Source organism: Anomaloglossus baeobatrachus, chromosome 5 (assembly GCF_048569485.1).
Source record: "Anomaloglossus baeobatrachus isolate aAnoBae1 chromosome 5, aAnoBae1.hap1, whole genome shotgun sequence".
In the NCBI taxonomy this organism is placed as follows: domain Eukaryota; kingdom Metazoa; phylum Chordata; class Amphibia; order Anura; family Aromobatidae; genus Anomaloglossus; species Anomaloglossus baeobatrachus.
In genome coordinates this window covers 365,537,041-365,561,514 of record NC_134357.1, presented here as the reverse complement: position 1 = coordinate 365,561,514, position 24,474 = coordinate 365,537,041, and the positions used below count along the sequence as shown (strand labels likewise).

The window sequence follows — 24,474 nt, the reverse complement described above, 5'->3', positions numbered from 1 at the left end:
CACTGTTGGAAGGCCAGTAGGGCAAGATACACTGCCCTGATTTCCAGAACATTGATCTGAAGGGTGGACTCCTGCTGAGTCCACGTCCCCTGAGCCCTGTGGTGTAGAAACACTGCTCCCCACCCCGACAGACTCGCATCTGTCGTGACTACTGCCCAGGATGGGGGCAGGAAGGATCTTCCCTGAGACAATGAGGTGGGAAGGAGCCACCATTGCAGAGAGTCCTTGGCCGTCTGGGAAAGAGAGACTTTCCTGTCTAGGGAAGTCGTCTTCCCGTCCCATTGGCGGAGAATGTCCCATTGAAGTGGACGCAGATGAAACTGCGCAAAGGGAACTGCTTCCATGGCTGCCACCATCTTCCCTAGGAAGTGCATGAGGCGCCGTAAGGGGTGCGACTGGCCCTGAAGGAGCGATTGCACCCCTGTCTGTAGGGACCGCTGCTTGTTTAGCGGAAGCTTCACTCTCGCTGCTCGAGTATGAAACTCCATGCCAAGATACGTTAGTGACTGTGTCGGTGACAGATTTGACTTTGGAAAGTTGATGATCCATCCAAAAGTCTGGAGAGTCTCCAGCGTAGCCTGTAGACTGAGTTGGCATGCCTCTTGAGAGGGTGCCTTGACAAGTAGATCGTCTAGGTAAGGGATCACCGAGTGTCCCTGAGAGTGCAAGACTGCTACCACCGCCGCCATGACCTTGGTGAAGACCCGTGGGGCTGTCGCCAGACCAAAAGGCAGAGCTACGAACTGAAAATGGTCGTCTCCTATCACAAAACGTAGAAAACGTTGATGTTCTGTAGCAATTGGCACGTGGAGATAAGCATCCTTGATGTCTATTGAGGCAAGGAAGTCTCCTTGAGACATTGAGGCAATGACAGAACGGAGGGTTTCCATCCGGAACCTCCTGGCGTGCACATGTTTGTTGAGCAGTTTTAGGTCCAGAACAGGACGGAATGAGCCGTCCTTTTTTGGCACCACAAAGAGATTGGAGTAAAACCCTCTCCCTTGTTCCTGAAACGGTACAGGAACCACTACTCCCTCCGCTCTTAGGGAGTCCACCGCCTGCCGCAGGACATCTACACGGTCTGGGTGTGGGGAGGTTCTGAAGAACCGAGCTGGAGGACGAGAACTGAACTCGATTCTGTACCCGCGCGACAAAATGTCCGTCACCCACCGGTCTTTGACCTGTGACATCCAAGTGTCGTAAAAGCGGGAGAGCCTGCCCCCGACCGGAGATGCGGAGGGAGGGGACTGGAAGTCATGAGGTAGCCGCTTTGGAAGCGGTTCCTCCATTTGCTTTCTTGGGGCGTGAATGAGCCCTCCAGGAATCTGAGTTTCTTTGCGTCCTCTGAGTCCCTTTGGACGAGGAGAATTGTGTTTTGCCCGAACCTCGAAAGGACTGAAACTTCTGCTGCCACTTTCTCTGCTGAGGTTTGCTTGATCTGGGCTGGGGTAAAGAGGAGTCTTTACCCTTGGACTGTTTAATGATGTCAGCCAGTGGCTCGCCAAACAGTCTTTCTCTAGACAAAGGCAAGCTGGTTAAACATTTTTTGGAACCAGCATCTGCTTTCCAGTCCTTTAACCACAATGCCCTGCGCAAAACTACCGAATTGGCAGACGCCATTGAGGTGCGGCTGGTAGATTCTAGGACCGCATTGATAGCGTAAGACGCAAACGCGGACATCTGCGAGGTAAGGGACGCCACTTGCGGCACCGCTGGATGTAAGATAGCATCCACTTTCGCTAAACCAGCTGAAATAGCTTGTAGCGCCCATACGGCTGCGAATGCTGGAGCAAACGACGCGCCGATAGCTTCATAGACAGATTTTAACCAAAGGTCCATCTGTCTGTCATTGGCATCTTTAAGTGAAGCGCCATCTTCCACTGCAACTATGGATCTAGCTGCAAGTTTGGAAATCGGGGGATCCACCTTTGGACACTGGGTCCAGCGCTTGACCACCTCAGGGGGGAAAGGATAACGTGTATCCTTAGAACGTTTAGAGAAACGCTTTTCTGGATGAGCATCGTGTTTCTGGATTGATTCTCTGAAGTCAGAGTGATCCAACAGAGCACTTAATTTACGCTTGGGATAGAGGAAACGAAATTTCTCCTGCTCTGCCGCTGCCTCTTCTGCTGAAGGGGTTGGGGGAGAAATATCTAACAGCCTATTGATGGCTGAGATAAGATCGTTTACCATGGCGTCCCCATCCGGGGTATCCAGATTGAGAGGGGTTCCAGGATTAGACTCCTGATCACTCTCTTCAGACACATCACAGGGAGACTGATTGCGCTGAGACCCTGAGCAGTGTGATGACGTTGAGGGTCTTTCCCAGCGAGCCCGCTTGGGGTGGCTGGGGCAATCATCTGAGTCATCATACTCATCCTGAGAGGCCGGGGACCCCCTTGCAGTCTGGATTAAATCCAACTGCGGAGGGTTAGAGGACATAGACCTCGCCGTGTCCATAGACTGAGCCCCAGGCATGGATTGCAAAGTTTCCAGGATTTTTGCCATAGTCACCGACATATTAACCGCAAAAACTGCAAAGTCTGACCCTGACACCGGGGCAGGACTTACAGGCGTCTCAGCCTGGGTCACTATCTCTCCTGACTCCGGCTGGCGAAGCAGCACCGGATCTGAGCATTGCACACAATGGGGGTCTTTGGAACCTGCTGGTAGAGCAGTCCCACAAGCAGCACACACAGTGCACACAGCCCTAGCCTTGGCAGCCTTGCGTCTTGTGGATGACATGCTGCTGCTTCCTCAGAGCGATCTGGGGTATTCAGCCAGGAAGCGACCTCACAGTGCAAGAAATCAATAAATCTCTATGTCCAGTGACACAATACACTAACATACACTGAGGCACTAGAGGGGCCAGCTGAAAAGCCGCTTACCGCCCGCTAAAGAGCGGGTGTGTGGTCTTCCAAAGCCCCTCAGTCTAGGTCTCCCAGAGCCTTGCGTCCTTCTTCCAGCCAGCCATGCATGTAATGGCTGCCGGCGTCCTGAGGGAAGAAGGGGGGCGGGCCCTGGGCGTTCCTGACCAAGAGCGGGAAGCCTGCTCCCTCTGTGCCTAGTGTGAGGGCTGGAGCATGTAAATCAGGCTCCAGCCCTCCTCGCTGCCGTGAAACAGCGTCTCTCCCCTACCCTGATTGACAGGGTGGGGGCGGGGAACGATCGGAGCTGCCGGCGTCCTAGGCCCAAAAGCCGGGGACTAGAGTTATAAACGCCGCCGCCGTAAAAGCGCGGTCGGCGTATCCCCGGCGCACCACAAGTCACAGCAGCGCCGCCCGGTCCAGTGAGGGTCGGCGCTGCGTTCCCAGAACACAAAGTCCCCCAGATGACTGTAGGAACACCAGCTCAGTGTACGGTCCCCGGCGCACTACAACACCCAGCCAGCCCGGAGTGTGTCTGTGCCTGCCGGGGACACAGAGTACCTGTATGATGCAGGGCCCGGTCCCTGATGGTACTCCTGCTCCGTATCCATCAGGTTCTGATGGGTCTGTGGATGGAGCCCGGCGACAGAGCTTTGAGGCCGGCAGGATCCCACTTCCACAGAACCCCCAAGGGGATGTGGAAGGAAAACAGCATGTCAGGCTCCAGCCCTGTACCAGCAATAGGTACCTCAACCTTACAACACCATCCAGGGGTGAGAAGGGAGCATGCTGGGAACACTATATGTGTCCTCTTTTCTTCCATCCGAACTAGTCAGCAGCTACTGCTGACTAAAATCTGTGGAGCTATGCATGGAATGTCTGACCTCCTTCGCACACAAAGCTAAAACTGGAGTACCCGTGATACCACGGGGGGGTATAGCCAGAGAGGGAGGGGCCTTGCACTTTTAGTGTAGTGCTTTGTGTGGCCTCCAGAGGGCAGTAGCTATACCCCAATCGTCTGGGTCTCCCAATAGAGCGCTGAAGAAATAAGCCTGTGCCTTGGCCCCCTTGCTCCTTGTGAACGACATGCTGTTGTTTCCCAGGAGCGTGATCACTGAGGGTATATAGCCACAAGTTAACAGTACAGCTGAACCGGAAAAAGTATACACATATAATGTATCTATATACAGTTCAGCACCATAGGGGGACCAGCACCGGAAACCGGTGTGGCTTACCAACCGCTCTGTGTGGCCACCAGATTCCCTGCCTCGGGTCTCCCAGAGCTGCAGCCAGAAATCCTCCACCGGCAGGATGTGTTAAAACATGGCTGTCGGCGTTCACAGGGGAGGAGGGAGCCGTGGGCGTAACTTACAAAAGTGCGGGAATCTGGTGCCCCATAGGGATTAGTGAGGGGGGAGGAGGACAGCTATGTGCGCTCCAGCCCTCACTGTCGGCGTCACGCCGACCATCCCGCCCTTGCCCCTGACTGGCAGGCCCGGGGGCGGGAGTTTAATGTACTAGGCCGCAAAAGCCGGGGACTAAAGTAAAAACCGCGGCCGGCAAGCAGGCACGGTCGGCGCGGTAGTCCCGGACAAAAAAACAACACTACAGGCGCTGCAGCGTCTGAGGCCCAGGTGCTCCATGCACCGTCCCAAAGGGGACACAGAGTACCTGTAGTTGCAGGGCCTTGTCCCTGACGATACTCAGTCTCCTGTCCGGCAGATACCACCAGGGGCTGCGGAGGGAGCCCGGTCCCAGTACCTGGATGACCGGTTAGGATCCCACTTCACCCAGAGCCCCTAAGGGATGGGGAAGGAAAACGGCATGTGGCTCCAGCCTTTGTACCCGCAATGGGTACCTCAACCTTAACAACACCGCCGACTCAGTGGGGTGAGAAGGGAGCATGCCGGGGGCCCTTAGGGGCCCTCTTTTCTTCCATCCGAAATAGTCAGCAGCTGCTGCGGACTAAAATGTGGAGCATTGTGTGCATGTGTGCCTCCTTCAACACAAAGCATTAAAACTGATGGGCCCGTGATGCACGGGAGGGTGTATAGGCAGAGGGGAGGGGTTACACTTTTTAAAGTGTAATACTTTGTGTGGCCTCCGGAGGCAGAAGCTATACACCCAATTGTCTGGGTCTCCCAATGGAGCAACAAAGAAAAAAAATTAAAATCTCTATGCTTTTCCAGTGGGTTAGTAAAAAAATGTTGGATGTCTAATTTTTTGATAAGCTGTCCAGAAGGGTTAAAAACAGAAACTGCCAACCCTGCCCCGCATGTGACCAGACATAGCCGTATACTTACCTGCACGTAACCTTCGATCCTCACAAGACCTCCTTCTCTACTCCCCTCTCATCTCCTCTTCTCACCATCGCATCCAAGATTTCTCCCGTGCCTCCACCATACTCTGGAATGCTCTGCCACACCATATCAGACTCTCGCCTACCTTGACAAGCTTCAAGAAGAACCTGAAGACCTACCTCTTCCAACAAGCCTACAACCTGCCGTAACCCTCAGTCTGATACAGCGCCGCATAATCAGCTCTACCCTCATCTACTGTATCCTCACCCATCCCCTGTAGACAATGAGCCCTCACGGGCAGGGTTCTCTCTCCTCCTGTAACAGTCTGTGCCTTGGATTGTTTATGATTATCGTACTTGCCCCAATTATGTACACCCCTTTCACATGTAAAGTGCCATAGAATTGATGGCGCTATAATAATAAATAATAATAATAATTAATGATGATATGGTAGAACTGGTCAACATCTCAAAATAAAATTCTTTAAAGAAAAACACAAAAAGTACAAAGTCACCAAACATTTTACTAAAACAGATATAATAAGAACACAGCCGGCGTAGACATTATATTGTAAGGTGTAGAAGCATAAAAAATATATATTTCCCATAGGGAGAAGCACTGTAAAGACCTGATCTTAGAGCAGTACCAGTATCAGGTAGAAATCACTGGATTGTAAGACTTCAAAGGGATTGTCCACTACTGGCAAACCTGTTACTAAAGGGCTCAGGAAGGTGGAGGAAAACGCAAACGCTGCAGCCAAACAGAAGCCGCAGCATTCACACTACGCCCAAGACGGATGTTGGTCACAGCAGACAGGCTAGGGGTACAGCTCGGAGTGAGGAGGAGGCCGGCACCGGGCTGGGGGTATCAATTAGCTTTTTTTCTTATTTTTAATTATTTGCACCTCCCTAGACCCTTTAGTAAAGTGCTCTCAATTACAGTTGTCCAGTACTGTTGTCCAGTGATCAAACTTTTATGTGGCAGTAAAACTATTGGTGTACACACAGGAGCGTGCTGCTGACTATAATGAAGTGCTCAGGGAATGTACCAACGATCCTTTATATGATAAGCACCAAGATAACTGACCACGGTATCCCAGCATCAGACAACTAAGGAGAGAAAATCTAAATCTGGTACATTTTTGGTAGTAAGGTAACAGTAGGGAGGTTGTGAATAGGCAGTGATGACTTTTCTACATCACCGCGGCACATGTGATCACCACTAGTAATGAGTGAGCACTGCCATGCTTGAGCGCTCAGTAACCACATCGGTTAGTGATGAGCAAGCACTACCATGCTCGGGTGCTCGGTACTCGTAATGGTTAGTGATGAGCGAGCACTACCATGCTCGGGTGCTCGGTACTCGGAATGGTTAGTGATGAGCGAGCACTACCATGCTCAGGTGCTCAGTACTCGTTAAGAGCAGTTGGTGCTCAGATGGGCTTGACTTGTGTATCCAGTATAATGGAAGTCAATGGGGGGGCACCAGCATTTTTCCAGAAGATTTCCTGGAAAAATGCTAGAGTCCCCATTGACTTTCATTATACTCAGGTGCTCGAGTAGCACCTCTCCAACCATCCGACTGCTTTTATCGAGTACCGAGCATGGTAGTGCTCGCTCATCACTAACCATTTCGAGCACCGAGCACCCAAGCACAGTAATTCTTGCTCCTCACTAATTGTTACGAGTGGCGAACACCCGAGAATGGTAGTGTTTGCTCATCACTAATCACCGCGTATCCAGAAAACAATGTAGTATCTCTTTTGCTTTTAAGATCACATCAGGTTCATGGCTACTGCGGTTTCACACAATTTATAGTACTGTTTTGTAATAAATTGATACATGCAAGCACAGTTTGGGCGAGTATGCATGTGTTGTCTTCAGGAAGACGGAACAAAGCCAATACCAGATACCCATGGCTTTGGATCGTCCCATTGAGAACACTAGGATCGGGAATGTGGAAATCCAGCTACCTCATTGATTCCCCCAACATCAGCCACTGGGAGAGGCTACACATCGGACTATGTACATCTGAGGAGCACAGCCAGGTTAAGATATTGTGGTTTTGGCTGAATTGCATTTAGTCATTTTTGGGCCAGGGTAAAAGTCATCTTCACTATAGCAATAACAGCGCCCCTCGGTCATAGGCTGTGTCGGGTATTGCAGTCTAATTCCCTTCATGAAAATTGCAATGTGCTGTAATACCCGTAGGCCCATGAACAATGATGATGATGCAGATGTTACTGAAGAGCAGCCATGTTTTGTAACTGAATAAATCCAAGCAATGACTGAAGCCTCAATGTGAAGGGGATTGTAAAGGTGTATCCACCTACGTAAAATCCTTAATAGGTGAGCATTAAAACTAAGTGATGCAAATATCAACATTTAAAAAATACATATATTTTATACAGAGTCAAACACAGTCTGCCATAAAAAATAGAAGCCGCCATTGTTCACAGAGTCCGCCATATGGATATGGGCTGCAAAGTCGCTAGAAGGTCCTGGAAAGTTTTTCCAGGTTGGAGCCAAATCACCGTCGTCTGAAGGCTCGGGAGATTCTCCAGGCATTGGGCTCCTCGTAGCGGTTATACAGCGGCTCCAGGCGCTGCTGCTTCTTCTGCTTGCTCAGCTTGGTTGGATCGGAGACTTTGAAGAAGGCCGGAGCAAATTCTACAAGCCACCGGGGGTCAATGGTAGTCACTTCTCGCATATATTCCTTGGTGGTTAAGACTAATTCGTGGTACACAACCCTGCGGAGAGCAAAATAAAAATGTATTAGGAACATGGGCATTTGGGAATTCAGCAGTCATTGACCACTTTTAATTGCATTTTTCAGGAGTGATGTGGCGGCTGAAAAACTGGTCACTATGGAGGATTGGATTTGTTTTGGCTTTATGGCACTTACTGTATGGGTTAAATATTTTATTTCTTTAAGATTTCTTTTTAACGCTTTCATGACAACCGCTGTACATGTACGGTACAAGTTGGAAGTGGTGTATGGATGAATCGGAGCTTTTCCCGCTATTATTAACCTGTTCAATCCCACTGTGAAACTGACAGTGGCATTTAACATGCGATGCCATGGAGCTGCACCCATTCAAAGCTTCCATCTGGCGCCAGTGACACAATCACAGGTTGCCGATGGGTTGCCATTAGAGTTGAGCGAGTACCTAACTATTCCTACTGGCTATACTTATAACAAATACGGTCTAATACTCGCGTATTCATTCCGAATAGAGTGTGCAATGCAAGTCAATGGGGAAAACTCACAATGTAATGAGTAACCTAAATGCCATACTATTCGTGCGAATAGTGCGGAATTCGGGTTACTCGTTACTTAAGGTTACAGGCAGATGCTGGCTGTATAACACAGCCGACTTCTCCTGTGCCCGATCTGTACACCCACATCTAGAGTATGGCATGCATACATGTCAAGAATGCACTAAAACATTGAGAAAATAAAATAAGGGGATCATAAAATTATAGAAGCTTTATTAGCTGAAATTGTTATATCCCCCATGGTGATGGCACAAGTGAGACGGCCGTGGGGAATCCTTGCCTCATTATTCATTCCCATAACAGATTATAGAAGATTTACCAGTGACTGACATGACTGGGGAAGATCACAAAGTATGACCAGGCCACAGCACCATGACAGCCAGAGATTCAGTGCAGAATGAAGGCGGGACTTACCATTCAGGCTGCCTGTTGAACAGAGCACTAGAGGGGTGAATATAGACCACTTGCTGATCTATGAGGGTCCGGTAACCTTCCTGGGGGTCCTTCTTGGCAGCATTTCGGAAGAAGCCACTGCATATTGCTTTTTGCACTCTCACCGTTGCTTTTCCACAGGACACGACGTCCAGTTTATGTCTGAAAGAAGAGATTTTATGCCATTGATCACACTGTGTATAGCATGGTCTGCAGTAAATCAGGACTATCTAGGGCTGATAATGAGCGAGGGTCCTGCCAACAGCCACCATATGCCCGGTAGGGTATTGTAAAGGTTGGAGTTCGTACCAAACACCCGGTGTCTGGAGCTCGAATTCAAACATGGAATCTTCACAGGAGTCTGAGTTCAGGGGCTGCACAAATGCTAATAAAAGTTTGTTCAAAGGCTACAGCATGCATGAACCACTTTTCGGGCAGCTGCGGGCTGGTATTTTTAGGCTGAGAAGAGCTAAATAACCATGGGCCTTACCAGCCTGATAATACCAAGCCCCAGCTGTTTGCTGTACTTTGGTTGGCTACCAAAAATAGTGGAGGACTCCATGCAGTTTTATTTTTTATTTATTGCCTATCCTACTCTTACCCCCATTTTGCATTCCCTTAGCCCTTACTACATCCATTTTACAACACAAGAATTCGAGTCCCCATTGACTTCTATGGGGTTGAGGGTCCAGTTTGGGTCCCAAACCGAACTGTAACTAAAGTCTGGCCACACCCAAACTTTCACGAGTCCACTCATCCCTAATGCCCAGGAAAGAAGAGTGATCAGGCTACCAATTTGGACATTATGGAATTACCCAACATACCTGTCCATAATGCCCAACATCTGTTTGCGGATATCTTGCGCCCGCCGTAATGACCGAGCCTGAATAAAGTTCTCGTAGCACCAGGGGTTAGAAAACTTGTTGTTCTTCCAAGAGTTATACACAGCCAGCAGAGTAAGGTGGTCTCCTTCTGTCTGGTGAAATTTGGCCTTTTTCTGGTCAGCAAGTGCTTGTTTATCCTGCAGGAAAAAGGGTCACACATGACAAAATCCCATAAAACATCTCAATAAAGCACATTGATCCTCAAGACGACTGTCAATGGGCATAGGGATTTATTCCAATTCATTAAGAGGAGGGCATTGCCTTTTCCCACAACCAACCCCCCCCCCATCTTCACACTCCCCCACACCCATGACTGTACTGCATACCTTAGGCCTGTAGAACACGTTCTGCACAGACAGCATGGACACGATGGTCAGCATCTCCTCACTGCAGCCGAGATGTACAGACATGATCAGCATCTTACACAGCATAGGCTCCAGGGGGAACTCCGCCATCTACAACAAGCAAGACCATCACATAAGGACACTTACAGCAGAAAACACAATGCATTCTGGGTACTGTAAGCGCTAATATATACCCTTCTCCCCAGGCGTGTCAGCAAGCCTTCATCATCCAGAGCTCCGAGGGTGTAGAGCTGCTCCATGGCGGTGATCAGGGTCTCCATAGGGGGAGCATCCATGAAATCGAAAGACAGCAGATCATTGATGCCCATCGCCTTAATGGAAAACAAAATGCATTAGTGAGTGGAGCGCTGCGATGTAGCACGGTCTGCATCATCTACAGTGTTTCCCCTACCGAAAACCACATATTGATTGTTTGTAACAGCATATTGTTATGGTTAATTCTATACTCTATGCCTTTACCAGCAGACAGAGATTTGCTCTATCGCAGCCATTTGGGCAACAGGAAACAACTGTTTGGGAAAGTGTGAAAGTTTTCTAGGCTTGTACAGAGGTAACTGTGCAGGGAGGGGGAGGAGGTGGGCTGTGACAACTACTGTGAATAATTTAGTCTGTTACCTCCTGTATATAATGAGATTACTGTAGAGAGGTGATCTCTAGATTTACAAGACATTTTTATTAATAAAGATTACTTAAAAAAAACAAAAAAAAAAACCCTCCCTTTAAATTTCGCAGTTTTCACTATATTTATTCCAGTATTAAACACCATCACAGAAATGTCAATCTTATTCTGCGGATTAACATGGTCACCTATACACCGACAGGATCAAACATTTTATAGGGATTTCTGGCGTTAAATAGCAGATTAGAGATGGAGATGATGTATTATATCACAAGTAATTCCTATTATGCATCTATTTTACAGGGGCTCATCCATCATCTACTGCTTCACTATACTGCCTGATGGGAGTCTCCACTATCTGGAATCCAACTCCAGTTCCATCAGAGGCGATGACTGCACCGTCTGATGCCACCCCATGCTTTACACTACAGCTTTTCTTTTTATAACCAGTCAGCAGTTTCACAGAGCCACAGGGGGGCGCAGGCCACAGAGCCACAGGGGGGCGCAGGCCACAGAGCCACAGGGGGGCGCAGGCCACAGAGCCACAGGGGGGCGCAGGCCACAGAGCCACAGGGGGGCGCAGGCCACAGAGCCACAGGGGGGCGCAGGCCACAGAGCCACAGGGGGGCGCAGGCCACAGAGCCACAGGGGGGGCGCAGGCCACAGAGCCACAGGGGGGCGCAGGCCACAGAGCCACAGGGGGGCGCAGGCCACAGAGCCACAGGGGGGCGCAGGCCACAGAGCCACAGGGGGGCGCAGGCCACAGAGCCACAGGGGGGCGCAGGCCACAGAGCCACAGGGGGGCGCAGGCCACAGGGGGGCGCAGGCCACAGGGGGGCGCAGGCCACAGGGGGGCGCAGGCCACAGGGGGGCGCAGGCCACAGAGCCACAGGGGGGCGCAGGCCACAGAGCCACAGGGGGGCGCAGGCCACAGAGCCACAGGGGGGCGCAGGCCACAGAGCCACAGGGGGGCGCAGGCCACAGAGCCACAGGGGGGCGCAGGCCACAGAGCCACAGGGGGGCGCAGGCCACAGAGCCACAGGGGGGGCGCAGGCCACAGAGCCACAGGGGGGGCGCAGGCCACAGAGCCACAGGGGGGGCGCAGGCCACAGAGCCACAGGGGGGCGCAGGCCACAGAGCCACAGGGGGGCGCAGGCCACAGAGCCACAGGGGGGCGCAGGCCACAGAGCCACAGGGGGGCGCAGGCCACAGAGCCACAGGGGGACGCAGGCCACAGAGCCACAGGGGGACGCAGGCCACAGAGCCACAGGGGGGCGCAGGCCACAGAGCCACAGGGGGGCGCAGGCCACAGAGCCACAGGGGGGCGCAGGCCACAGGGGGGCGCAGGCCACAGAGCCACAGGGGGGCGCAGGCCACAGAGCCACAGGGGGGCGCAGGCCACAGAGCCACAGGGGGGCGCAGGCCAAAGAGCCACGGGGGGGGGGCAGGCCACAGAGCCACGGGGGGGGGGCAGGCCACAGAGCCACGGGGGGGCAGGCCACAGAGCCACGGGGGGGGGGGGAGGCCACAGAGCCACAGGGGGACAGGCCACAGAGCCACAGGGGGGGGGCAGGCCACAGAGCCACGGGGGGGGGGGCAGGCCACAGAGCCACGGGGGGGGGGGCAGGCCACAGAGCCACGGAGGCATTCCATAGCCTCAGTACTGCACTGTATGATACTTTCTGCAGATTGAGTGGACTAAAAATAAGTCAGTGAGCTCATTGTGATGGTAGTTTGTAAGCATTTCATCTGTCATTGCTGAGCTTACTCAGCAGAGTTGGGATTACTGGAAAATTCAGCTCCGCTTTGATTTGTAGTCATAGAGCAGCCAAGCTCAGTAAAAGACTCCAAATCAAAAGGGGCTTCCTAAGAGAATGCAAAAGATGAGGATGTCCAGCTCTTCAGGCAAAAAAAAATCACGTCTTTATTTCATCATGCAGACACAAAGAATGACATGACCAGCACAACGTGTTTCAGGTGAAAGCACTCACCCTTAATCATGATTGTGCTGGTCATGTCATTCTTTGTGTCTGCATGGTAAAATAAAGACGTGATTTTTTTGCCTGAAGAGCTGGACATCCTCATCTTTTGCATTATTTTGGGCTGTGGCGGTGCCTGTCCGTGTTCCAGGACGAAATCAAGACTGAGCTTTTTCCACGGTGAGCTGATTCATACTATTGAACTTTTACTTCCTAAGAGACTCTTAAGCTGGGTTCACACTAAGCGACAGCGACGTCGCTGTTACGTCACCATTTTCGGTGACGTAACAGCGACCTTGTAAGTCGCTGTTATGATCGCTGCTTAGCTGTCAAACACAGCAGAAGCAGCGATCATAACGTCGCTACATGTGCAGAGAGCAGGGAGCCGCGCACACTGCTTAGCGCTGGCTCCTTACTCTCCTAGGTACAGTACACATTGGGTTAATTAACCCGATGTGTGCTGCAGCTACATGTCACAGTGCAGAGAGCAGGGAGCCGCGCGCACTGCTTAGCGCTGGCTCCTTGCTCTCCTTGCTACAGTATACATCGGGTTAATTAACCCGATGTGTGCTGCAGCTACATGTCACAGTGCAGAGAGCAGGGAGCCGCGCGCACTGCTTAGCGCTGGCTCCTTGCTCTCCTTGCTACAGTATACATCGGGTTAATTACCCGATGCGTACTACAGCCACATGTATGTGCACAGAACAGGAGCCGGCACTGGCAGCAAGAGCGGAGGCTGGTAACGAAGGTAAATATCGGGTAACCAGGGAAAGGTCTTCCCTTGGTTACCCGATGTTTACGCTGGTTACAGCTTACCGCAGCTGCCAGTGCCGGCTCCTGCTCGCTTCATTTCGTCGCTCTCTCGCTGTCACACACAGCGATGTGTGTGTCACAGCGGGAGAGCGACGACCAAAAAATGAAGCTGGACATTCAGCAACGACCGGCGACCTCACAGCAGGGGCCAGGTCGTTGCTGGATGTCGCACACAGCGACAGCGACGGGACGTCGCTGCAACGTCACAGAAAATGGTGACGTAGCAGCGACGTCGTTGTCGTTGTCGCTGTGTGTGACACCAGCTTTAGTTTAGTCAGAATCAAAGAAAGTGCCATTATCAGTTAACGTCACACATGTTAGGCATTTACTAGGTTCTGCTGTACCTTGAGTGACAAGACCGTGCTGGACAAGTTGGTTCTCTGGATCTCGGGCACATTGGTGGTCAACATCTCATCTCGATAAGCCCGCTCGGTGTAAAGGCGGTAGCACTTGCCAGGACCGGTCCTCCCGGCTCTACCTGCTCGCTGTTTGGCTTGGGCCTTTAGAAGAGGAAAATTAAGAATCTGAGCAGGTGAGACATCATCACATAAGACTATTCACTAAGCAACATCTTAAAAAGGAGATCAAGTTTGCTGGCATTATTCATTCACGAGCAGGTTAATGTTTTTATATAGACATAAGGCCTAGTAAATACATACAGAAATGGATGGAATTATGGGAAAATGAGAAGAAATGAAGCAAAGATCCTGACAACAATCATGAATGACCTTATAAATCAGCTACCATCAGTTCAAGTCACACGACACCCCCCGATACTCATGACAGCCCCCATCACTCACCTGTGAGATGGGAGTTACTACAAGCTGATCAATCCCAGTTTTAGAGTTGTAGACCTTCTGCTTCACAAAACCAGGGTCAACCACATAGTAGATGCCATCAATAGTGAGCGAGGTCTCGGCAATGTTGGTGGCGATCACAACCTGGAAACACAAGGAGACGTAACACAAGAGTGAGGAATGTAATCGACATTGATGGATTGTTATCCTGCACCCGGATTACAATTTTGCATCAGGATTGGAAGTAGTGCCACATTATAATTCCCATTTATAAAAGAAAAAAAAAATGCATATTTAAATATTACATTTTTTTTTCTACATACCTTAATTTAGCAATGTATGCTTTATCTAGTGCACGCTGTCAACATTTTAACAATGGCAACTGCCATAAATGAGTGTGCACCCACCCTAGATGTCAGAGGACACGCTGTAGGACGGGCTGCATAAAGAACATCTGTTAGAGGAAGAGATCGCGTCAGAGCAGTGTCCGGTCAGGTACTGTGAACTCACAGTCCCCTATTTAGTCAACCTGACAGGACACTGAGTGATGTGGAAAAAGAAAAAAGAGAAAAGGATGTGGACTAAAGGAATAAGTATCCATCTCAGTCAGCCTGGCAGTTTTAGTGCAGTGAAGGGAGTATGTCTGTCTCGCTCTTCATGCAGCCCACCCTAGGACAGGTGCACACTTCTAGATGGTAACTGCAATCTCTAAAGCGGGCTTTACACGCTACGATATTTCTAGCAATATTGTACGCAAAAGCACCCACCCCCGTCGTGCATGCGTTATCACGTGATCGCTGCCGCAGCGAACATTATTGCTACGGCAGCGTCACACGCACTTACCTGGTTGGCGACGTCGCTGTGACTGCCGAACAATCCCTCCCTCCCGTCACTAAGCAGCCAGCCAATCAAAGCGGAGGGGCGGAGATAAGCGGGACGAACATCCCGCCCACCTCCTTCCTTCCTCATTGCTGGCAGGACACAGGCAAGGTGAGGTTCCTCGCTCCTGCGGTGTCACACACAGCGATGTGTGCTGCCACAGGAATGAGGAACACCATCTATAAACAACCATTAACAATTTTTGGTTTTAGGACGACCTTTCCATGGTGAACGATTTTCACCACTTTGGAGGACGTTTAAAGGGAACCTGTCAGCAGAAATTTCCCCTAAAACCTAACAGATTCCCTCTCTGCAGCTCCTGGGCTGCATTCTAGAAAGGTCCCTGTTATTATTGTGCCCCCTTTCTGACCAAAAAAAAAGAGTTTATAAAGAGCTTCCAGGGATGACGTCCCTTTGTCACGTGATAGTATTTTGAACACGCCCCTATCACGTGACAAAGGGACGTCATCCCTGGAAGCAGCCCATACAGTCTAGCATCTACACTGAGCACAGTGTGACCGCTGGAGAGGTTTGCGCGCTCACGAGATTATGGGCGGGTACTTGCTGATAACAGTCACAGTCCCGCCCATAATCACTTGCCTGCGCACACGTCACCAGCAGTCACAGTGCTCAGTCCCGTGAGACTGGCACTGGGCATGCGCGGGGATGGCTGGAGCAGTGGGCGGCGTCCAAAAGTATGGAAATCAGCGATGGGGGCTGCATACAGGACTAGGGGGCAGAATGACGGCCATCAGGCTGCCCGCCCCCGTGTCACATTTATAGAATCCGAAGCCAAAAAGGTACCTCTTTATAAACTCTTTTTTTTGGTCAGAAAGGGGGCACAATAATAACAGGGACCTTTCTAGAATGCAGCCCAGGAGCTGCAGAGAGGGAATCTGTTAGGTTTTAGGGGAAATTTCTGCTGACAGGTTCCCTTTAAGGTCGCTGGTAAGTGTTACACGCTGCAATACCGTTAATGACACCGGATGTGCGTCACTAACGACGTGACCCCGACGATAAAACATTAACGATATCGTAGCGTGTAAAGCCCCCTTAAAATCCTGACAGAGTTCACTAGATAAAGCATTCCTTTTCACTTAATGAAGGTATTTAGAAAAAAGTTTAATATTTAAAAATAATTTATTGAAATCACATTTTTCAGAGAACCCCTTTAAAGAGCTTGTGGCTGTAACAGCATGACGAGAGATAAGTTCAGAAGCTTTAAAGCCACAGGCTGGAAATATGGAGCTTAGTCAATTGGTGGAACATGCATATTTTGTCCTACTACAAGCAGGAGGGGGGAGGCTCATGCTGCTGCAACTTGACTTACACCCAGGCACAGAATGGGGATAGCTTTTTGTTTTGTTTTTTTTTTGTGAATTATTTCTATAAAACGTTGTCTTGCTAAATTCTACTAAAAAGGGGGCTGAAACGTTAAGCAAACAAACATACTCACTTCTGAGACTAAATGCCCCCATACACAGACTAATGTCAGTTGTACATACAGATATTGACAGGTTTGGCCAGCTGATGTTTGGAGTCGCAGTCCCACAGATCATTGAGTGAAATGTTAATTCAACATTTCTAATTTCGGACAGCCCATTGCATTGTTCTCCAAGGAGCTGACGACCAAAGTGTTAGAAGGCAACTTTCTCAGAGTACACAGGATCACTCAGCCGAACGAGCACTCGGCTGAAATGGCTGTTGTCTGAGCGATTGGCCGAAGCACTGTTCGGTCGACAGCCATCAAGTATGTAAAGTGTTCAAATTAACTAATTGGAAAATATTTACATAGAGTATAAACTATAGTTTAAAATGCTTAAAAACAGGAGCCCATCAACTGACCCTACCATTCAATAGGAATGAGAATTTATGTCTGGCTGCATAGTTATCAGGTTTATCTGAGTAATTCTGCCAAAAATATGTTTCATCAATCTGTTAATCAAAAGACTTCTCATGTGGCATAAATATTCTATCAGATCAAGTGCCACGCTCTATAGTTGCATGTACAATACCTTTCTGCTGCCCGGAGGAGCCGGGTCAAAAATCCTGGTCTGCATCTCACTGGGTAATGCAGAATACACCGGTAGTATGATCAGCTCCGGGACATCAGGGCCAAGGGACTTCATTCTCTCATACAGAATCTCACAAGCAGTGTCAATTTCTTCTTGGCCAGTAAGGAAAACCAGAATATCACCTGGAATAAGCAAACAGGTTTAGTACTGGAAACACATTAACAGTTAATAATGACTGTTAGCATCACAAACACAGCATGTAAGGCTCATGAGTGCCACACCACCTTCTAAACCAAGGTGTGGTCAGGCACTACAGATAAGTAAAGAAGATGGTCCTTGCTTTAAAGGGGTTGTCCACTACTACGACAACCCCTTCTCCTTCCCTTTGTTTACCCGCAAACACATAAATGAGCCTGTACTCCTGTCCAGTGCCGGCACAGTACCTGTCTAAAGCGGTGATCCAGACGACATTGTTATGACACGCAAGCCCCGTAACCAGTGTCCAGTATCTGTCTCCCCACCTTCGGACATTTGAGCAGAATGTGAACGCTGCAATGACTTCTTGCACAAACAACCTAAGGCGGGGTGAAGGGAGACGGCGCTGATTGGTTGCAGGCCTCTTGTGTCATACCATTGTCACTTGGGGCCTGGGAACGCAGCTTTAGCCCCTTAACGACCGTGGGCAGTAAAATTACGTCCTGGAGCAGCTGGTGGAGATCGTCGCACGTGTCAGCTAATTGAACAGCTGACATGTGCCTCGCAGGCCCGGGTAGATCCGCGATCCACCCGGGCCTGTTAACCCTTTAAATCATACTGTCAAAATGTGACAAGAGTGATGTTAAGCGCCGGCGCGGTAAAAATACATGAATGAGCGATCAGACTGCTGATCCTCATAGTCCCCCAGGAAAACTACTAAAATGTAAAAAAAAAAAAAAAAAAAAGTTAAATTTTTAAATTTAAAGAAATAAAAATAAATACAACTTCAAATCACCCCCCTTTTGCCTCATTGAAAATAAAAGGGTGAAAAAAAACCCAAAAAAACCTCCCACACATTTGGTATTGCCCCGTTCAGAAATGCCTGATCTATCAAAATATAAAATCAATTCGTCTAATCGGTAAACTGTGTTGCGGCAAAAAATATTCCAAACGACAAAAAAGAGAATTTTGTTACTTACCGTAAATTCTTTTTCTTATAGTTCCGTATTGGGATTGGTTGCCACAAATTTTGCGCAAAATGCAATAACAGGCGATCAAAACGTAGCATCTGTGCAAAAATGGTACCTTTAAAAATGTCAGCTCGAGACGCAAAAAAAGAGAATTTTGTTTACTTACCGTAAATTCTTTTTCTTATAGTTCCGTATTGGGAGACCCAGACGAAGGGAATTTTGTTTACTTACCGTAAATTCCTTTTCTTCTAGCTCCAATTGGGAGACCCAGACAATTGGGGTGTATAGCTACTGCCTCCGGAGGCCACACAAAGTACTACACTTAAAAGTGTAAGGCCCCTCCCCTTCTGGCTATACACCCCCCCGTGGGATCACGGGCTCCTCAGTTTTAGTGCAAAAGCAAGAAGGAGGAAAGCCAATAACTGTTTTAAATACAAATTCAACCCGAGAAACAACCTCGGAGAACTGAACTGTTCAACATGAACAACATGTGCACCCGAAAAAAACAAATTTCCTAAGAAAAACAGGGCGGGTGCTGGGTCTCCCAATTGGAGCTAGAAGAAAAGGAATTTACGGTAAGTAAACAAAATTCCCTTCTTCTTTGTCGCTCCTAATTGGGAGACCCAGACAATTGGGACGTCCAAAAGCAGTCCCTGGGTGGGTAAAAGAATACCTCGTGATAGGGCCGTCAAACAGCCCTTTCCTACAGGTGAGCCACCGCCGCCTGAAGGACTTGTCTACCTAGGCCGGCATCCGCCGAAGCGTAGGTATGCACCTGATAATGCTTGGTAAAAGTGTGCAGACTCGACCAGGCAGCCGCCTGGCACACCTGCTGAGCCGTAGCCTGGTGCCGTAATGCCCAGGACGCACCCACGGCTCTGGTAGAATGGGCTTTCAGTCCTGATGGAATCGGAAGCCCAGCAGAACGGTAGGTGTGAAGAATTGGTTCCTTGATCCAACGCGCAAGGGTGGATTTGGAAGCTTGCGACCCTTTACGCTGACCAGCGACAAGGACAAAGAGTGCATCCGAGCGGCGCAGAGGCGCCGTGCGGGAAATGTAGATCCTGAGTGCTCTCACCAGATCCAATAAATGCAAACCTTTTTCAAATTGGTGAACTGGATGCGGACACAAAGACGGTAAAGTGATATCTTGATTGAGATGAAAGGAAGATACCACCTTGGGAAGAAATTCTGGAATTGGACGCAGAACTACCTTGTCCTGGTGAAACACCAGGAATGGAGATCTGCATGATAACGCCGCCAGCTCGGACACTCTCCGAAGAGACGTGACCGCCACTAGAAAGGCCACTTTCTGTGAAAGACGAGAAAGGGAAACCTCCTTCATAGGCTCGAAAGGCGGCTTTTGGAGAGCAATTAGAACCTTGTTCAGGTCCCAGGGCTCCAATGGCCGCTTGTAAGGGGGGACGATATGACAAACCCCTTGCAGGAACGTGCGTACCTGAGGAAGTCGCGCCAGGCGTTTCTGAAAAAATACGGATAGCGCGGAGACTTGACCCTTAAGGGAGCCAAGCGACAAACCTTTTTCCAACCCAGACTGCAGGAAGGAAAGAAAAGTAGGCAATGCAAAAGGCCAGGGAGAAACTCCCTGAGCCGAGCACCAAGATAGGAATATCCTCCACGTCCTCTGGTAGATCTTGGCGGAGGATGGTTTCCTAGCCTGTCTCATGGTGGCAACCACTTCATGAGATAAACCTGAGGCCGCTAGGATCCAGGACTCAATGGCCACACAGTCAGGTTCAGGGCCGCAGAATTCAGATGGAAAAACGGCCCTTGAGACAGCAAGTCTGGACGGTCTGGTAGTGCCCACGGATGGCCTACCGTGAGGTGCCACAGATCCGGGTACCACGACCTCCTTGGCCAGTCTGGAGCGACGAGAATGGCGCGGCGGCAGTCGGACCTGATTTTGCGGAGCACTCTGGGCAACAATGCCAGAGGTGGGAACACATACGGTAGCCGGAACTGCGACCAATCTTGAACTAAGGCGTCTGCCGCCAGAGCTCTGTGATCGTGAGACCGTGCCATGAAAACCGGGACCTTGTTGTTGTGCCGTGACGCCATCAGGTCGACGTCCGGCATCCCCCAGCGGCGACAGATCTCCTGAAACACGTCCGGGTGAAGGGACCATTCCCCTGCGTCCATGCCCTGGCGACTGAGAAAGTCTGCTTCCCAGTTTTCTACGCCTGGGATGTGAACGGCGGATATGGTGGATGCCGTGTCTTCCACCCACGTCAGAATCCGCCGGACTTCCTGGAAGGCTTGCCGACTGCGTGTTCCCCCTTGGTGGTTGATGTATGCCACCGCTGTGGAGTTGTCCGACTGAATTCGGATCTGCTTGCCTTCCAGCCACTGTTGGAAGGCTTGTAGGGCAAGATAGACTGCTCTGATCTCCAGAACATTGATCTGAAGGGTGGACTCTTTCCGAGTCCACGTACCCTGAGCCCTGTGGTGGAGAAACACTGCTCCCCACCCTGATAGACTCGCATCTGTCGTGACCACCGCCCAGGATGGGGGTAGGAACGACTTTCCTTTTGACAATGAGGTGGGAAGAAGCCACCACCGGAGAGATTCCTTGGCTGCCTGAGAGAGGGAGACCTCCCTGTCGAGGGACGTCGACTTCCCGTCCCATTGGCGGAGAATGTCCCATTGTAGTGGACGCAGATGAAACTGCGCAAAAGGAACTGCTTCCATTGCTGCTACCATCTTCCCTAGGAAGTGCATGAGGCGCCTCAAGGGGTGCGACTGGCCCTGAAGGAGAGATTGCACCCCTATCTGTAGCGAGCACTGTTTGTCCAGTGGAAGTTTCACTATCGCTGAGAGAGTATGAAACTCCATGCCAAGATATGTTAGTGATTGGGTCGGGGTTAGATTTGACTTTGAAAAGTTGATAATCCACCCGAAACTCTGGAGAGTCTTCAGTGCCACGTTCAGGCTGTGTTGGCATGCCTCTTGAGAGGGTGCCTTGATAAGTAGATCGTCCAAATACGGGATCACGGAGTGACCTTGCGAGTGCAGGACTGCTACTACTGCTGCCATGACCTTGGTAAAGACCCGAGGGGCTGTCGCCAGCCCGAAAGGTAGAGCTACGAACTGCAGGTGTTCGCTTCCTATAACGAAGCGTAGAAAACGCTGATGCTCTGGCGCAATTGGCACGTGGAGATAAGCATCCTTGATGTCTATTGATGCTAGGAAATCTCCTTGAGACATTGAGGCGATAACGGAGCAGAGAGATTCCATCCTGAACCTCCTGGTTTTTACGTGTTTGTTGAGCAGCTTTAGATCCAGGACGGGACGGAACGACCCGTCTTTCTTTGGCACCACAAACAAATTGGAGTAAAAACCGTGACCTTGTTCCTGAAGAGGAACAGAAGTCACCACTCCTTCCGCCTTTAGAGCGGACACCGCTTGCAGCAGAGCATCGGCTCGGTCGGGCGGTGGGGAAGTTCTGAAGAAGCGAGTTGGAGGACGAGAGCAGAACTCTATCCTGTACCCGTGAGACAGAATGTCTCTCACCCAACGGTCTTTGACCTGTGACAACCAAATGTCGCCAAAGCGGGAGAGCCTGCCACCGACCGAGGATGCGGAGAGAGGAGGCTGAGAGTCATGAGGAAGCCGTCTTGGTAACGGTTCTTCCGGCTGGCTTTTTTGGGCGTGATTGAGTCCGCCACGAATCTGAGCCCCTCTGATCCTTTTGAGTCCTTTTGGACGAGTAGAATTGGGACCTGCCTGAGCCTCGAAAGGACCGAAAACCAGACTGTCCCCTCCTCTGTTGAGGTTTGTTTTGTCTGGGCTGAGGTAAGGATGAATCCTTACCCTTGGAGTGTTTAATGATTTCATCCAAACGCTCACCAAACAATCGGTCACGAGAAAAAGGCAAACTGGTTAAGCACTTCTTGGAAGAAGAATCTGCCTTCCATTCTCTCAACCACAGGGCTCTGCGTAAAACCACAGAGTTGGCTGACGCCACCGCCGTACGGCTCGTAGAGTCTAGGACAGCATTAATCGCGTAAGACGCGAATGCAGACATTTGAGAGGTCAAGGGTGCCACCTGCGGAGCAGATGTACGTGTGACCGTGTCGACCTGTGTAAGCCCAGCTGAAATAGCTTGGAGTGCCCATACGGCTGCGAATGCTGGCGCCAACGACGCTCCAATAGCTTCATAGATGGATTTTAACCAGAGCTCCATCTGTCTGTCAGTGGCATCTTTAAGTGCCGCCCCATCTTCCACTGCAACTAGAGATCTGGCTGCAAGCCTGGAGATTGGAGGGTCCACCTTGGGACACTGTGTCCAGCCCTTGACCACGTCAGGGGGAAAAGGATAGCGTGTATCTTTAAGCCGTTTGGAAAAACGCTTATCTGGATAAGCGTGGTGTTTCTGGATTGCGTCTCTAAAGTCAGAGTGGTCCAGAAACGTGCTTAATTTACGCTTGGGATACCTGAAATGGAATTTCTCCTGCTGTGAAGCTGCCTCCTCCGCAAGAGGAGCTGGTGGAGAAATGTCTAACATCCTATTGATGGACGCTATAAGATCATTCACTATGGCGTCACCATCCGGGGTATCTAGATTGAGAGCGGCCCCAGTCTCAGACTCCTGATCAGTTACATCCGCCTCATCACACAGAGAGTCGTCCCGCTGGGACCCTGACCAGTGTGATGAAGTTGAGGGTCGCTCATAGCGAGCCCGCTTAGGTTGTCTGGGACTGTCGTCCGAGTCAGAGCCGTCACCCTGGAGTGCATATGACACCCCCGGAGCTAGGAAGTGGTCCAGCTGAGGGGGACCAGGGGGCAATGGATCAACAGTGCCCATGGTCTGAGTTACTGGTCTAGACTGCAATGTTTCAAGAATTTTAGACATAGTCATAGACAATCTGTCAGCAAAAGCTGCAAACTCCGTCCCTGTCACCTGGACAGCATTTACAGGTGGTTCTCCCTGGGTCACCTCTAGCAGCGGCCCCGGCTGAGCAATTGCCACAGGGGCCGAGCACTGCACACAATGGGGGTCAGTGGAACCTGCCGGTAGAGTAGCCCCACATGCGGTACAAGCAGCATATAAAGTCCGTGCCTTGGCACTTTTGCTTTTTGCGGACGACATGCTGTTATCTCCTTGAGAAATCTAAGGAGGGTATATACCAGAAAACCACCAGCGACTGTACAGTGCAAAGTATTGCCAGCACAAAATACAAAGTACACTATGGCACAAGTGGGGGAGAGCCCTTGAGGGCTGCTTACCGCCCGCTGAAAAGCGGGTGTGAGATCGTAGAATCCCTTGTCTGGGTCTCCCAGCCTCCCCTCCGCAGTTCAGCGTGCAGGCAGGAATGGCTGCCGGCGTCCTGTGAAGAGGGGCGGACCGTGGGCGTCCCAAACAAAAGAGCGGGAAACTGCGTCCCCCTGTGCCTAGTGTGAGGGCTGGAGTATGTAAAACAGACTCCAGCTCTTAACGCTGCTGGACTGTACAGCGTCCCGCCCTCCTCCTGACTGGCAGGTCCGGGGGCGGGAACGATACGAACTAGGCCGCAAAAGCCGGGGACTGTAGTAATCTAGCGCGGCCGTCATATATGCACGGCCAGCGCAAAAGTCCCCGGCGCACCACAAATCCCAGCCGCGACCAGTAAACACTGACCCCAGCGGCCGGATCGGCCGATCGTACAAAGTGACCTCACTCAGCAGAGCTGTAGTGAGTAACGGCACCAGCGCAGCAGCGCTGTTTACCCCGGCGCACTAACACACCCAGCAATGCTGCAGTGTGCGTGCGACAAGCACGGGGACACGGAGTACCTTGATGGAGCAGGGTCCTGTCCCTGAGAAAACTCCGCTCCGTATCCAGCAGATCCTCCAGGGGCTGTGGATGGAGCACGGCCTCAGTGCCCGGAGACCGGTAAAGTCCCACTTCACCCAGAGCCCTAATGGGGATGGGGAAGGAATCAGCATGTGGGCTCCAGCCTCCGTACCCGCAATGGGTACCTCAACCTTAAACACCGCCGACAGAAAGTGGGGTGAGAAGGGAGCATGCTGGGGGCCCTAGTATGGGCCCTCTTTTCTTCCATCCGACATAGTCAGCAGCT

General features: G+C 50.7%; 1 protein-coding gene across 1 annotated transcript in view; it reads right to left on the bottom strand.

Moving 5' to 3' along the window:
- Positions 1-5,670: 5,670 nt before the first annotated feature.
- Positions 5,671-24,474, bottom strand: part of DHX8 (DEAH-box helicase 8) — a 133,036-nt gene continuing 114,232 nt past the window's right edge. The window contains 8 exon segments of the mRNA XM_075349955.1: positions 5,671-7,916; positions 8,860-9,039; positions 9,702-9,898; positions 10,088-10,216; positions 10,300-10,437; positions 13,882-14,037; positions 14,338-14,478; positions 17,229-17,410. Coding sequence (XP_075206070.1) covers positions 7,697-7,916; positions 8,860-9,039; positions 9,702-9,898; positions 10,088-10,216; positions 10,300-10,437; positions 13,882-14,037; positions 14,338-14,478; positions 17,229-17,410 — 1,343 coding nt within the window. The 3' untranslated portion in view covers positions 5,671-7,696.